This window comes from Mobula birostris, chromosome 3, assembly GCF_030028105.1.
Source record: "Mobula birostris isolate sMobBir1 chromosome 3, sMobBir1.hap1, whole genome shotgun sequence".
Lineage (NCBI taxonomy): Eukaryota > Metazoa > Chordata > Chondrichthyes > Myliobatiformes > Myliobatidae > Mobula > Mobula birostris.
The window spans coordinates 166,645,338-166,662,334 of NC_092372.1; the positions used below are offsets into that span (position 1 = coordinate 166,645,338).

The following is a 16,997-nucleotide window of genomic DNA, read 5'->3' on the forward strand; positions in this document are numbered from 1 at the left end:
TACATGTGAAGGTCATTTAAGTCCCGGGCCATTTAATGGCTATCACAAAACTTCCCGGACGTTTCCAGCCTCAGTTCACTTTAGCACACTGAACACTTGCCCATCATAAAATGGGCAAAAATAGATGACATCCCATCTGCAATACCCTTTTTCACATATTTATGTGAATTTTTGTAGTGGATTTAATCGAGCATTACCGCTATATACAGCATATATTCCACCAAAAGAGGGTGAAATTCAGTTTCTAGGCAACCAAGTGATCCAATTGGATTGTGAACATGATTTGTCATACATGTTCATCTTCCACTCAGATTAAATCAAACAGAAAACTGTTTAGTAATTTCACAATTAAATGTCAATTTCAGGGTCCCTGCTGGGAATAAAAGGTCTTGCCCACTGACAATGACAGACTCACTTGTCTGTGCTGCACACCTTTATCCACAAATATCACTAATAATGATTGTACCATCTCTTCATTAAGCAGCTCAGTGAAAGCTGGCATAAGCAATGGCACTTTTGGGTGCCATGGCAGTTAGTGCCACTCTATTCCAGCTCAGGGCAGGGGAGTTCAGAGTTCAATTCCAACGTTTTCTGTAAGGAGTCTGTCCGTCCTCTCTGGAGAATGCATGGAAGTGTTTCACACTTCAATACCGTGGCTGCTACAGAGAGTGTTCTTAAACAGCTGACTTGCTTCCCCTTGGTCACTGTGTCAAAGGCATGGCAGATACAAGTTCTTCAGGCAGGCACCTTCAGGAAATACACATGATTCAGAGTGAAAACCCCACTACGGATTTTTCACCAATTTTTAGATTTTTCTTGTGGATTTCCTGATTCACTGTTAGTGCTACACACATGGGTAATAGAGGCTTCTATAGAGCATGAAAATGGGTAAAATCCAACCTATTGGAATGTCTACCAATGGTAAAAGACCTCCTTAATAGTCATTCCTCAGAAATGCCTTCATGGTGATGCTAATGGCTTGGTCTTAGTGGTGTGGAGTAAATGAAGATGTTCATTGCTTTGCTACTTTCAGTGATTAACTAATCATTTTAAGTCAGCATGTTTTGTAGAAATCTGGAGGTATAATGAAGCACACAACCTGAAATAGGAAGTGTAACATACAATAGATAATCCAGTGCCAATCATCATCATCATCATTATGTGCTGTGTTATATGACGTAGGCGATCATGGTTCTATACCCATGATTGTTCTTGGTAATTTTTTTTCTACAGAAGTAGTTTGGCATTACCTTCTTTTGGACTGTGTCTTTACAAGACAGGTAACCTCAGCCATTATCACTATTCTTCAGAGATTGTCTGCGTGGAGTCAGTGGTTGCATAACCAGGACTTGTGATATGCACCAGCTGCTCATATGACCATCCATCACCTGCTCCCTTCGCTTCACAACCATGATCGGTTGGTGGGGGTGGGGGGGATTAAGCAGGTGCTACACCTTGCCCAAAGGTGACCTGCATGCTAGCGGAGGGAAGGAACGCTTTACATCTCCTTTAGTAGAGGCACACCTCCACTCCGCTACCCAATGCCAATATATCTATTAAAAGCAAAGTCAGGATAAAGATAGGATTAAGTGACAGATAAAAAGAAAACAGAAGAAGAGATTTTAAAAAATATTTACCTTGCTATTCCTACAATATTTAAAATCAGAAGAATTGAAACACCACAAATTGTAATTATTAAATTTTAAAGCCAAAGGTGTTATGAAATGTTTGAGGACATAACACAACTTTAATTTTACTCGAATGAGTCATAGATTCATATGGCACAAAAACGTCTTTCAACTCATCCTAACCTTCTGATCATCAAGTACCCATCTATACTAATATCATTTACCAATATTTGAATGGATAAGCTTTAACCCTTTAACATCACTTTTTGAATGCATCTATTACCTAAATAACTTCGGTTCATTCCTTATCTATCATTGAAGTAACTTCAGCTCGGCCCTTATGTTACATGCAGACTTTCTTGGCATGATATAAATGTAGCTATCTGAGCAGCAACTTACACAAAATGCTGGAGGAAATCAGCAGGCCAGGCAGCATCCATAGAAAAGAGTAAACAGTTATGTTTCGGGCCAAGACCCTTCATCAGGAATCTGCCTGACCTGCTGAGTTCTTTCATCACTTTGCGTGTGTTGCTTTGGACTTCCAGTATTTGCAGATTTTCTCCTGTTTGTGAGCAGCAACCTCCCGATTTTCACATTTAACTGCACATGCGCACTTGTCAAATTTTCTTTTGATTTCCTCTTTAAAAACGTGATGTTGATTGAATTTCTCCTAATGAAAATTAAAACAGGTTATCATAGACTGAGCACCTGCGATATCCTGTGAAAAGCTTACTATCAGCACCACTTTCTACTGACATAGGAGCAGGGGATTGTCTTTCATATACACTATCAGTGTTTTCTTTTAACTTAACACAGAACACAAAAAATGCATCTAAACAATTACCGAGAATAAATCTATTTTATGACATTGCTTATCCTGTATCTGTCTATTTTTCCAGCCTAATTTTATATGTAGCACAACAAGCTTTCTTGACATTATGCCAATAATTCAAAGAGATTGCTTAACACTCCCTAAATTAAACCAGTCTCACAATGTTCCTTTATTAGCTGCAGAGAAAAGACAATTCCAACATTCTTTTGAAGACTTTTAAGTTTGTTGATGTAGTGAATTAAACGACTGATCTTTGATTACTGTTGACATAAACATGAGATAATTTCCTCAACTAGATTTTCTCAGAAATATGAGACAGATTGGGAAAAAGTGGATTAAAAGCATTTTATTTGCTAATGCCAATTTAATATTTCAAATATGATCAGTAGTTACAAATAAACTTAACTTTGAAAATCAAATTGTTTGAAATAGTAGAAATAGGATTCCTTAGAAAAAACAAATTATTTTGTGTTGACTCTGGATCTTTGAATCCTCAAGTAGACATCTGGGTTAGTTTCAAGGGCAGAACATAGCAGTGTTTCTGATGTACCTTCAGCGTCTGGAAGTTGAATCTCCTGGGGGAGATTTAAGACAGACAGTATAAAAAGCAGCCTGGATCAGTTACAATACATGGAGATCAAGATAGTTAATAACAGTCTTTGCAGATAATTCAAAGCAGAAACCCTGAGATGTAAAAACATGCTCAATGGTACAAGTTAATGGAAGTTTCCACAATGGAGATTAAAGAACTTAAAGGTGGAATTCCACTGAGAAGAGAGGAATTCCACAAATTCTCAACATTGATTTGCAGTTCAGTAAAAGGAAGTGTGAAGTGGAATAAATGAGTATCTTGATGTTTTATGTCTGATTAGATGGCTGAAGAAACAACCCAGCTTCAGCAAAGTCTCAGAGAGAAACTGGCCAGGTATATAAAGTTAACTATCATGAAGGATGTAATGACAGAACACAAGGAAAAAATAGTAGGAGAGGATGATTAACAGCATAGATTTACAAAAGAAAAAACATGTTTGACCAATCTACTGGAGGTCTTTGAGGATGTGACAAGTAGAATAGAAAAAGTGTGGTTTATCTAGATTTTCAGAAAGCTTTCAATAAATTACCACACAGAAGTTGATCAAGATAGCTAAATGGAATTGAAGGCATTATATTGATATGGATTGAAAACTGACAGCAGAGAGAAAGCACAGTGGAAAGAAGCAGGTTTTTCTCAGATTGGTAGCCTGCGACTAATGAAATACACAATGATTAGTGCTTAGGCATTAGCTTTTCATAATTAATTGTCATATATCTGTGTTTTTTTTTAACTTAACCCAGAACACAAAAATGCTTCTAAACAATTACAATCTCTATAACAGTTTGGATTGGCAAAAACATCTCCTCCACAATCTCCATCAGTGCAGGAATACTGCAGGGATTTGTACTTAGCCCCTTGCTCTACTCACTTTACACCTTTGACCGTGTGGCTAAGTACAGCTCCAACACCATAAACAAGCTGTACTCACTGTACACCCATGATTGTGTAGCCAAGTTTCCATCAAACTCAATATATAAGTTTGCTGATGACACAACAATTGTAGGCCGCATCTCAGGTAATGATGAGTTTGAGTACAGAGAGGAAATTCAGAACCTGGTGGCATGGTGCAAAGGCAATAACCTATCCCTCAATGTCAGCAAGACGAAGGAATTCATTGTTGACTTCAGAAGGAGTAGCAGACCGCACGACCCAATTTACATCAGTGGTGCGCAAGTGAAACAGGTCAAAAGCTTTAAGTTCCTCGGGGTCAATATCACAAATGACCTGACTTGGTCCAACCAAGCAGAGTTCACTGCCAAGAAGGCCCACCAGTGCCTTTACCTCCTGAGAAAACTAAAGAAATTTGGTCTGTCCCCGAAAACCCTCACTAATTTTTATGGATGCACTGTAGAAAGCATTCTTCTAGGGTGCATCACAACCTGGTGTGGAAGTTGTCCTGTCCAAGACTGAAAGAAGCTGCAGAAGATTGTGAACACGGCGCAACACATCACACAAACCAATCTTCCGTCCAAGAACTCACTTTACACCACACGCGGTCGGTGCAGTGCTGCCAGGATAATCAAGGACACAACCCACCCAGCCAACACAATTTTCATCCCTCTTCCCTCCGGGAGAAGGCTCAGGAGCTTGAAGACTCATACAGCCAGATTTGGGAACAGCTTCTTTCCAACTGTGATAAGACTACTGAACGGATCCTGACCCTGATCTGGGTCGTACCCTCCAAATATCTGGACCTGCCTCTCGGTTTTTTTGCACTACCTTACTTTCCATTTTTCTATTTTCTATTTATGATTTATAATTTAAATTTTAATATTTGCTAATTTTAACTATTTTTAATATTTTATTATTTAATATTTGTAATCCAGGGAGTGGGAAGCACAGAATCAAATATCGCTGTGATGATTGTACGTTCTAGTACCAATTGTTTGACGACAATAAAGTATAAAGTATAAGGTTTGCTGATAACACCGCTATTGTGAGCTGTGTCAAAGGGGGTGACGAATCAGCATACAGGAGTGATATTGAAAATTGACTGAGTGGTGTAATAACAACAACCTCTCACTCAATGTCAATAAGACCAAGGAACTGATTGTAGACTTCAGGAGAGGGAAATTAGAGGTCCATGAACCAGCACTCATCAGAGGATCAGAGGTGGAGAGGGTCAGTAACTTTAAACTCCTGAGTGTCACCATCTCAGAGGGCCTGTCCTGGACCCATCATATATGCATTATTACAAAGAAAGCACAACAGCACCTCTACTTCCTCAGGTAATTGCAGAGGTTAGGCATATCATTGAAAACCTTGGCAGACTTCTATGGATGTATGGTGGGCAGTGCACTGACTGGCTGAATTACAGCCTGGTATGGGAACACCAATGCCTTTGAGCAGAAAATCCTACAAAAGGTAGTGGATTCAGCCCAGTATATCACAGGTAAAACCCTCCCAACCACTGAGCATGTCTACATGAAACATTCCGTAGAAAAACAGTGTCCATCATCAACAATCCTCACCATCCAGGCCATGCTCTTTTCTCACTGTCGCCATCAGGCAGAACATGTAAGTGCCCTGCCTCAGGACGCACACCACCAGGTTCAAGGTTACTACCCCTCAGCAATCAGGCTCCTGAACAAAAGGGGATAACTACACTCATTTAAGGACTCTTTTATCTAGTTATTTCATGCTCGATATTTATTGCTATTTAACTATATCTGTATTTACACAGTTTGTTGTCCATTGATGGTGCTTACAGTTACTGTTCTACAGACTAGCCGAGTATGCCTGCGGAAAAAGAATCTCGGGGTTGTACGTGGTGACATGTATGTACTCTGATACTAAACTAGTATAGAGAGGTTTCCAGAGAATTTGGACAAACTGAGTGAAAACATGACAAAATGGAACAAAAACACCGTCCATAGACATGTCACTGAAAGCAAACATACAGGCGTAGCACTTAGAGAGAAAATGATCTGTCGACTTCAATTACAAGAGAAAATGCGCAAATGCTGGAAATTCAAGCAACACACACAAATGCTGGAGGAACTCAGCAGGCCAGGCAGCACCTATGGAAAAGAGTAAACAATCAATGTTTCAGGCCGAGACCATTCCTCAGGACTGGAGAAAAAAAAGATGAGGAGTTAAAGAGTTAGAAGGTGGGGGAGAGGAGGAAGAAACACAAGGTGATAGGTGAAACCAGGAGTGAGGGAGGGGTGAAATAAAGAGCTGGAAATTGATTGGTGAAAGAGATACAGGGCTGGAGAAGGGGGAATCTGAGAGGAGAGGACAGAAGGCCATGGGAAAAAAGTAAAGAGGGAAGAGCACCACAAGGAGGCTATGGTCAGGTAAGGGATAGTCAGGTAAGGAGATAAGGAAAAGGGAATGGGGAATGGTGAAGCAGGGGAACACTACTGGAAGTTCGACAAATCAATGTTCATGCCATCAGGTTGGAGGCCACCCAGATGGAATATATAAGGTATTGCCCCTCCAACCTGAGTGTGGCCTCATCACAACAGTAGAGGAAGCAATGGATTGACATGTTACAACGTGCTTTGCCTGACATGGGAATGGGAAGTGGGGTACACTCAAAAACAAATAGTTTTCATAAAACATGGCAACCTTTTCTGCAGTATAGATGTAAACCTGTCTGCTATACTAATAAGGGCTTTTGTATAGGATGTGGTGGTGATGTCTATAGTTTGATGGAAGTGTTCTGATAGCTGAGATCTGTGAAGGGAAGAAATGTAAGCATATCTGGAAATTGAAAGTTTTGTTATGCTGAGCAAAAAAAATTTTTTAAAAAATGAGTGGCCACTGTGAGATCTTGCTTTTTCCAGCGGACGGAGTGCAGGTGCTCAGCAAAGTGGTCTCTCAATCTATGTTGGGCCTCACTGATACACAGGCGGCCACACTGGGAGCACTGGATACAGTAGATGACCCCAACAGACTCACAGGTGAAGTGTCGCCTCATCTGGAAGAACTGTTTTGGGCCCTGAATGGTAATGAGGGAGGTGGTGTAGGGGCAGGTGTGCATATGTTTCGCTTGCAAGAAGAGATTCCATTTTGTGCACGTCTGCCCTCACCCCATCCTCCTGGCACCCCACCAGGGATAGGGTTCCTCTTGTCCTCACCTACCACCCACCAGCTCCATGTCGAGCACATAATTCTCCATCGGAATCTTCCTTCTCCATCCCTGTATCTATTTCACCAATCAACTTCCAGCTCTTTACTTCACCTCTTCTTTCCAATTTCACCTATCACCTGTGTTCCCTCCTCCCCTCCCCCTCCTCCCGGTTTCACCTATCACCTGTGTTCCTTCCTCCCCCCTCCTCCTGGTTTCACCTATCACCTGTGTTCCTTCCCCACTTCCCTCTCCTCTGGGTTTCACCTATCACCTGTGTTCCCTCCTACCCTCCCATCCCCCCTCCTCCCGGTTTCACCTATCACTCTGTGTTCCTTCCTCCTCCCTCCTCCTGGTTTCACCCATCACCTGTGTTCCTTCCTCCCCCCTCCTCCCGGTTTCACTTATCACCTGTGTTCCATCCTCCCCTCCCCCCTCCTCCCGGTTTCACCCATCACCTGTGTTCCTTCCTCCCCCATCCTCCCGGTCTCACCCATCACCTGTGTTTCTTCCTCCCCCGTCCTCCCGGTTTCACCTATCACTTTGTGTTCCTTCCTCCCCACTCCTCCTGGTTTCACCCATCACCTGTGTTCCTTCCTCCCCTCCCCCCTCCTCCCGGTTTCACCTATCACCTGTGTTCCTTCCTTCCATCCCCCTACCTGCTAACTGACTCCTCAGCACTTTTTATCCAGTCCTGATGAAGGGTCATGGCCTGAAACATTGACTGTACGCTTTTCCATAGATGCTGCCAGACCTGCTGAGTTCCTCCAGCATTTTGTGTGTGTTGTTGACTTTAACTGTAAATCTATATGAGGATAGTTGAAAACAGATCATGGTACATTCACTTACAACCCGTTGGTGAGACCATGCCTAAACTATTTGACTTAATTTTGGTCTTCTTTCCCATAGTGAAGGTGTAGAGAGGAATCAACCGATTTTTCCTGGGGTGGTGTGGTTGGTTTACAAAAAGAAATTCAATAGACTCAGTCTGAAGGTTCCTTCAGGTTGTTATAGCTGGGGGTGGTAATGGGGATAAGCTCCCACTACCTATTGAATGCTCTCCATGGCGTGTGCCTCATATAACCTCTTTCAACCAAGTCCAGCTCCTGGCCTTCACACGTGGCTTAGCTGCTGGGCCTGGCAGAACTGTTTCTACTGACAGGAGAATGGGCAAAAGTGGGTTACGAGGACCTTAATACGAGTCACTTCGAGCCCCCTCACCTTAAATCTATGCCCTCCAGTTATTGATTCCCATCCTTGGGAAAAAGGACTGCACAATGATCCTATCTATGCCCGTCACGATTTATACACCTCTTTAAGGTCACTCCTCATTCTTCTATTCTCAGCCTCTCTCCATAACTCTGTCCCTCAAGTCAGAACAACTTGCTTGTAAATCTCTTCTGCACCCTTTCCAATGTAATGGTGTCTATCCTAATGTAGGGAGACTAAAACTGAACACAATATTCCAAAGGCAGTCTCACCACTGTCTTCTACAACTGCAACATTGCACCCTAACTTTTACGCAGAAAGATGTGACAGATGAAGACCTGCGTGCTTGTACTCATAGTCCTAGGCACCTCTATTCTACAACACTCCCCACCATTCACTGTGAAAGCTCTAATCTCATTTCTCTGCCCAAAATGCAACATTGATACAAATGACATAGCAATGGGTTTAGCACTGATTTCCAGTGAACACCACTAATCACAGTCTTCCAGTTCGCTCAACCGTGTTTATGTCACGTTGCCATGCATCAATAGCTTCTCATGACAATATTTTCAGCTGAGATGTTGAATATGCTAATCATGCAGAGAATTACTTCTCATATATGTCGCCTGTGTACATGCATCGATGAACCTCAGATAGATTCAATTACAATCCAGTTTATATGTCTTGTCTTCAAGTATCAACATCCTACTTGGTCTCAGATAGCAACTCATTGGTAATCTAACACCGTTCTCTTTCCTTCTCACGCTCTACTATTCAGATATTTGGATACGGTGTCTGGAGAGTGTTATTTTGCTCTATAGAAACTGTAGAATCTATCGTTCTATCATTTTGCATCTTTTCACATTCTTGTTTCTATTTCAAATACATGAAGCAACAAGCTTAAGTAGGTACAGAATACATTGTTCACATTCTTGGCTGATCTTTGAACAACATGCAACTTGATATTGAATCCCTCACCAAAAAAAAAGTACCACTGAATAACAGAATGGTTATTCCCCAGGAATCTATCATGTCCATGCCAACTCTTAACCGGTTCATGAGTACTTTCTCCACAGCCTTGCAAATTTTCCTTCACCTTTTCCTAGAAGACCACAATGGAACTATTACTTTTCATTCATTGCCTACACTGTAACTCTCTCTGCTCTGTGAGAGAATTGGCTGCCATAACCATTGATACATACGTGTGCACACACACAAACAGAATAGTCAAACGAAAGGAGACCTTTCCAGTCACATTCTGTCTTAACACTGACATTGATGAGTGGTGAATGCACCACCTACCGCCGGTTAAGCTGTTCCATTTGTTGGATGGAGTTCGACCTGCGCAAACCATCGAGCGTAGCAGCTGTTGTAGGTCGTTGCCATGTTGTTGTCCGGTTTACGTGATCCACATAAAACACCCTCCCGTGGCTATCAATTCGCGCTTCCCAATCTGGAATTTAACAAGACTTATTGTTAGCTTCTATGGTTGAAAATCAAAGAATTTTAATTTCATGCTGAAATATAACTAAACGTCACAAAAATCTGTAATATTATCTGCAGAGAGTTGTGGACACAAGGCAGCATATCCCTCCAATAACTCTGTCTATACTTCACACAGCCTCAGTAAAGATGCTATCATAATCAAAGATCTCATCCACCCAAAATATTCACTCTTTCCCCGCCTCCTATCTGGCAGAAGATACAAAATCTGAAAGCATGTATCACCAGGCTCAAGAACAGTTTTAATCCACTACTGAATGTTTCCCTAGTGTAATAAAATGGACTTGACCTCATGATCTACCTTGTGACCTTGCACCTACCAGCATTGCACCTCCTCTGTACCATAACTATTCTGCATTCTGTTATTGTTTTACCTTGTACTACTTCAATGAGTACTTCAATGTTGTAATGGATTGATCTGCATGAATGGATTCTAAGATGACTTCTTCTCTGTACTTTGAGGCATGACAATAATAAACCAGTTTACCAATTTCTGTTGAAAGTGAAGGAGAGTTTCTAATGGGAAATTCAACAATTCAGAGAAAATCATAAGACACAGGAACAGAATTAGACCATTTGGCCCATAGAGTCTGCTCTGCCATTCAATCATGGCTGATCCTTTTTTCTCTGCTCAGCCCCACACCCTGGCCTTCTCCCTGTAATCTTTGATGCTATGTCCAATCAAGAACCTACCAAGCTCTCCTTTAAATACACCCAATGATCAGGCCTCCACAGCTGCCTGTGGTAACAAGTTCCACAAATTCACCACCTTCTGGCTAAAGAAATTTCTCTGTTTTAAATGGACACCCCTCTTGTCCTAGACTCTGCAACCATGGGAAATATCTTTTCCACATCTACACTGTCTAGACCTTTCAACATTCAAAAAGCTTCAATGAAATCTCCCCTCATCCTTCTAAATTCCAGTGAGTACAGACCCAAAGCCATCCAACGTTCCTTGTATGATAACCCTTTCATTCCTGGAATCATCCTTGTGAACCTCCTCTGAACGCTCTCCAATGCCAGCACATCTTTTCTTAGATGAGAAGACCAAAACTGTTCACAATACTCATGGTGAGGCCACACCAGTGCCTTATAAAGCCTCAGCATCACATCCCTGCTCTTGTATTCTAGATCTTTTGAAATTATTGTTAATATTGCATTTGCCTTCCTCACCACTAACTCAATCTGCAAATAAAGCTTTAGGGTGTTCTGCACAAGGACTCCCAAGTCCCCTTGCATCTCAGATTTCTAGATTTCCTCCTTGTTTAGAAAATAGTCTGCACATATATTTCTTTACTAAATTGCGTCACCATGCATTTTCCAACATTGTATTTCATTTGCCACGTTTTTGCCCATTCTCTTAAGCTGTCTAAGTCCTTCTGCAGCCCACCTGTTTCCTCAACACCACCTGCCCCTCCATCAACCTTCGTATCATCTGCAAAATTGGCAACAAAACCATCTATTCCATCATCTAAATCATTTATATAATTCATATACTGTAAGTCAATAATTTATTTATTGTTATTTTTGTACAATTGATGAATGTATTAATAAAAAAAGCTTTCTGACAGTATTACAATATGGTCAATCAAAAAATATCTAGCTTGGACTGTGGAATAAATGCAATATTGTAAATGGGGAGATATCAAGTCCCGTGTTCTACAAAGGCGGCCAAAAAAAAAACTCATTGGAAAATTATTTCCAGCAGTCCTCGTGAGTACTTTGGGCTGATTTAGCCTCTTGCTCTTATTTTTTTTCCTACTATACTGATGGCCTTTAGCAGGTGTAACGTAGGAGTATTGATCATTACACTGAGACTTACATGATTGATACAACAAGAACACTGTATGGCAGATCCAGAAGGTAACTTCACACCTTCTTAAATAATTAGGTATGGACATTAAATGGTAATCTTGCCAACAAAGCTCAAATCCTTATAAACAAATAACAAATTATACATTTAAGAGCGTAAATCTCAATTATTCTGCATCAAAGTGTCCTGAGTAACATCATGCTAGAAAAAAATCAGCACTTACTGCAGGAATTGTGGAAAGGGACAGGGTTTCAAGTTGATAACCCTTCACCCCAAATTCTGCTTCTCTTTGCACAGGTGCTGCCTAAACTACTGAGGTTTTACAACACTTATTATTCTAATGTTAAAATTCTGCCATCTGCAGACCTTTTGATTGTCAACACAGTATCCTAGACTGATTGAGAGAGTGAAAACAATCAGTAATAAAAGGGTGGGAGTGAAATTAAACTTTAAGTTGTCATTAAGGCATCTCTAGGAGGTTTGAAAGCAGATTTATTTACAGAATAAGAAAATGTGTTTCAGGATCGTCTGATAATTGCAGGCTGAGAATTGAGCACGTTTGTGAGCAGTTTTTATAGCATTGGTGTGTTGTGGCACAACTGATTCTCCTGAACCATCAAAATAGTTCCAAAATATTTTCCAACGTAAAAAATAAAGTTTACCTATTTCAGTTTGTAAGTATCACCTGCCCTCTTAACCAGCAGTCTGATTCTTCTGAGATTCTCTGTAATTTCATACATTTGAAAAATAAGCTTACCAGTTTGAGGTTCATACTGATATTTTGAAATCAAATATAAGTGTTGTATTTAAATTGTCATAACTTCAAAAAGGAATATGTGATGTAACCAGACCGCATGGAGAAAAAGAAAGATAGCTACACTACTGGGAAACTTGTCTCTGCAGTCCAATTGTGAAAAAATACCATGATTTAAGGATTGCATCCAAAGTAATGTTAGGATATGGAGCTAAAATTTGGCAATATTTATATAAAGGATTGAATGCAGCTGTTCAAGGTAGTTAAGATTTTAATCTTGGAAATCATCTTTAGTTCTTTGCTAATACATATATAATTGAACAATGATGTCCTAGTCAAGATACATACATAAACATTGCCGGTGAATGCAGCAGGCCAGGCAGCATCTCTAGGAAAAGGTACAGTCGGCATTTCGGGCCGAGACCCTTCATCAGAAAGGAGAGCTAGTAAGAGATTTGAAAGTGGGAGGGGGAGGGAGAGATCCAAAATGATAGGAGAAGACAGGAGGGGGAGGGATGGAGCCAAGAGCTGGACAGTTGATTGGCAAAAGGGATTTGAGAGGATCATGGGACAGGAGGCCTAGGGAGAAAGAAAAGGGGGAGGGGAACCCAGAGGATGGGCAAGGGGTATAGTGAGGGGGACAGAGGGGGAAAAATGAGAGAGGGAGAGAAAAAGAATGTGAGAAACGTCGACTGTACCTCTTCCTAGAGATGCTGCCTGGCCTGCTGTGTTCACCAGCAACTTTCATGTGTGTTGCTTGAAATTCCAGCATCTGCAGATTTCCTCGTGTTTGTGTCCTAGTCAAGATGCTATCTTGGAAGTATCTTGCAGATTTATACTGTGAATGCTCTGGTTATACAGAAAAGATAATGGAAGCAAAGGTGCACTTAGACACAGTGTCCACAATTACAGAATTGGAGAAGAAATGCTTTGAAGCCCTGAAAATTTTGATACATTATGTGGAACTTCATCAATGATCAAATCTCTTCAACAGAGGCAGAAGACAGGCATATGCCAGATAGTATTACATAAAACAATTATGCCACATTCTCCACATAGGCAGAACAGGGAAGAATAAATGGACTTGTGTTCTCATTTCAAAAACTAAAGTTTTGCAGACTATCACACTAAAAAATGGTACATGCCATAATGGATTATAAATGTATCTTCTGCTTCCCTTTTCAGGTGCTGATGTAAGAACCAGGAGTTCATAATTAATTTCAAAGGCAAGTGGCAGACTGAAGCAATGAAAGCATTACTTACACTGAACTTTAGATCAGAGGCTAGCAACTTGGAACAAATGAAGAGGAATTCACCTCGAGAAAGAACTTGAAAGCAAAGTGAGTAATAGGTAGCAGAACAAATAGGGATGATTCATAGTCATAGTCATACTTTATTGATCCTGGGGGAAATTGGTTTTCGTTACAGTTGCACCATAAATAATAAATAGTAATAAAACCATAAATAGTTAAATAGTAATATGTAAATTATGCCAGGAAATAAGTCCAGAGCCAGCCTATTGGCTCAGGGTGTCTGACCCTCCAAGGGAGGAGTTGTAAAGTTTGATGGCCACAGGCAGGAATGACTTCCTATGACGCTCTGTGTTGCATCTCGGTGGAATGGCAGGAGAGTCTGGTTTGGCAAGCACTCTCTCTGGGTGGCCCTCATTAAGCTGCTTGTGCAAAAATATTTTACCTTCTCACATGCCATAAAGTCTGGTTGAGTACATGGACAGTAAGGAGATTCATACCAACATTGTTACATTAAATATTACCTATTAATGAAGTAATAAATATACAGTACATTGTTGAAATCCTTATAGACGTCATTTTTCAGCCTCAATTGCAGTTATGGAGACAAATAGGCTGTCTCACAGAAATACCAATGTGCTCAGTGCTATCATTGGATTCAAAAGATAGGAAAGAAATTACGTGCACATCTCAGACTCCATTGGTTGTTGACGCAAAGCAGCACATTTCACTATATATTTCGACGCACATATGACAAATAAAGCAAATATTTATGCAATGCCCTGGTAAAGATTTCTACTGTTATTCTGTGAGGTATTTTTATTTTAGCATTTTTCTGCAAAAGCAGTGTGTCCTGGTATCAATAGTGTTTTGTATTTGGCTAAAGATAAGGAGCCATCTTGTCCAATTTAGGAATATTGTGTCAGCCATTCGGGGCTGTCTTGGTATGTGTTGTAACTCTCTGCCCAGTGGATGCAAAGGAACATTCAAGCAGGCAGGGTGGGATGAGTTCTGATGTACCGTAGTCTGGTTTGGGGTCTTTTGGCGGGAGCTGCGGAGTGGGGCATAAGAGAAAATGCTTGTTGAATGCTGTTGGAAGGAGAGTCCCCGATGAAAGAAGTGCTTTGTGCAGATGAATGATTCAGAAGGAGGAAGTGCCAATACTCCAGAGTTATCCAGTTCGCTTGAGGGAAGTTCAAACTGTGGCTGGTGTCCTTCACGCAGAACATGGGTTCAATGACAACAATGATACACTCAACTATGGTGTACAATCTATCATTCTTGGCAACCGATTATTGTGTACGGGGCAGTATTTACACAGCATTCACTACAATCAGTGTTCCTTAATAGGAACATCCCAGCTTTTCTGTTTGGTGGAACCCAAATCATACCAATCCCAGACGTACATTGCTTCTCACCGCTGAGTCACATGACTGTTAGCATAGTTAGCTAACAAGCCACATTTGTATAGGAGCCCCGGTGAGGGAGGGTTACATTTAAAAAACATTTTATTACAAAAATACCTTATTGTTTTGTGTTGCATCAAAAACTAAGAAGAGGAATTGCTCGCTGTGCATTTATAAACATGTTTTTTGTGTACATTTATGAACTTGCTAGAAGAAATCTTCCTAGCATGAGTCAATCACAGAAAACTCATAAGAGCTGTTGATAGAGAAAGGAGTTCCAGGGATGGAAAATTATTGGACATGATTGAAGTTTTCTAACATTGTGTGCCTGATTTTTCTTGCCGTTTGTCTCATGTTTATTAGAGAATGAAACAGGCAGCAGCTATTGATTAATCACATAGATTTCTAACTTCCAACTGTTGTGTATGCAGCAACATTATAGAGCTCTGAATCTATAGAGTTAATATTTCAGATGAAGTTGACCAGTAACTTTGTAAATGGAGTAATAACAGAACGCATGAATTTAAGGATATCTCCCACAGGGATCTTACAGATTTGGCCTTTCATATATTTCCTTTGGCAATTTCTTACATTTTTTTAATTTTATAACTCTAGCTTCTTGTACATTTATTAGTTTCTAAAAAATTCCATGGAAGTATTTAGTGAGTAAGGTTTATGGTGATGATCTCATCTGGGCTCAATGGTATGTTGTGTTAAGGATTTGCAGATTCCTTCCACATACCTAAACCATTAAGAGAAGTGTAACTAGTTCCTTATGACAAACACACCCATGATAATTCCACCTACAGGTTCACGAATTATACAAGTGTTTGTGACAGAAGGCAAGAATGTTTATTTAGCAATGTTTTTAGTACCGGGGTAAAAAAGATCAATAAATGTAGATATGGAATGCAAATGTGGAGAGTGTTTTGATTTTTATTGTATTCTATTACATACTTGCACATACATCTAGACATCCATGCAGTGAAGACAACTAGTAGATAAGAGAAGTTTAAATTTTCACAAAGGATAGAATAGCATAACATCCCCAATAATGAAGACTATTAAGTTATAGAATGGATTTAGTACCAATTTTGAATTCAAGGCAGTAAAAGCAACAAGGCAAAGTAATTTGTTGTGGTTAAATTTAATACTTGCTTCAAGAGTGAGAAGTGAGAATTACAAGCCAAGTTTGAAAGGTTTGATGAATAAACTGATCACCATTTTAATTCAGTGCTGCTTGCTGAGAGCTAATACCACAGAGGTTACAATTTATTGGCACAAAATGAGACAGTCTTAAAACAAAGAAAATGTACTGCAATTAACATACACAAGAAATGTGACTCCAAACATATAAGCATTATTAAAATACAGTCAAAACTCTTTATCCCATTACTAAGTGGCTCCATTCTAGATTAATTCCTCACATCACAAACTGTACTCTGATGCATGATCATAAGATCATAAGACCATAAGACATAGGAGCAGAATTAGGCCATCTGGCCCATCGAGTCAGCTCCGCCATTCAATCATGGCTGATTCTTTTTTCTTCTCCTCCTCAACCTCAGTTCCCGGACTTCTCCCCGTAACCTTTGATGCCATGTCTAATCAAGAACCTATCCATCTTTGCTCTAAATACATCCAACGACCTGGCCTCCACAGCTGCATGTGGCAACAAATTCCACAAATTCAATACCTTTTGGCTAAAGAAGTTTCCCTGTGTCTCTGTTTTCAATGTACGCCCCTCTATCCTGAGGTGTGCCCTCTTGTCCTAGACTCTCCCATCATGCAAAACCTCCTTTCCACATCTACTCTGTCTAGCCCTTCTAACATTCGAAAGCTTTCAATCAGATCCCCCCTCATCTTTCTGAATTTCATCAAGTACAGACCTAGAGCCTCATATGATAACCCTTTCATTCCTGGAATCATCCT

At 40.4% G+C, this 16,997-nt stretch overlaps 1 protein-coding gene across 1 annotated transcript in view; it reads right to left on the minus strand.

Annotated features, from left to right (window-relative positions):
- LOC140195398 (E3 ubiquitin-protein ligase HECW1-like) overlaps positions 1-16,997 on the minus strand; it is a 409,392-nt gene that overhangs the window by 118,739 nt on the left and 273,656 nt on the right. Inside the window, exon 11 of the mRNA XM_072253630.1 lies at positions 9,642-9,792. Coding sequence (XP_072109731.1) covers positions 9,642-9,792 — 151 coding nt within the window. The remainder of the gene's footprint in view (positions 1-9,641; positions 9,793-16,997) is intronic.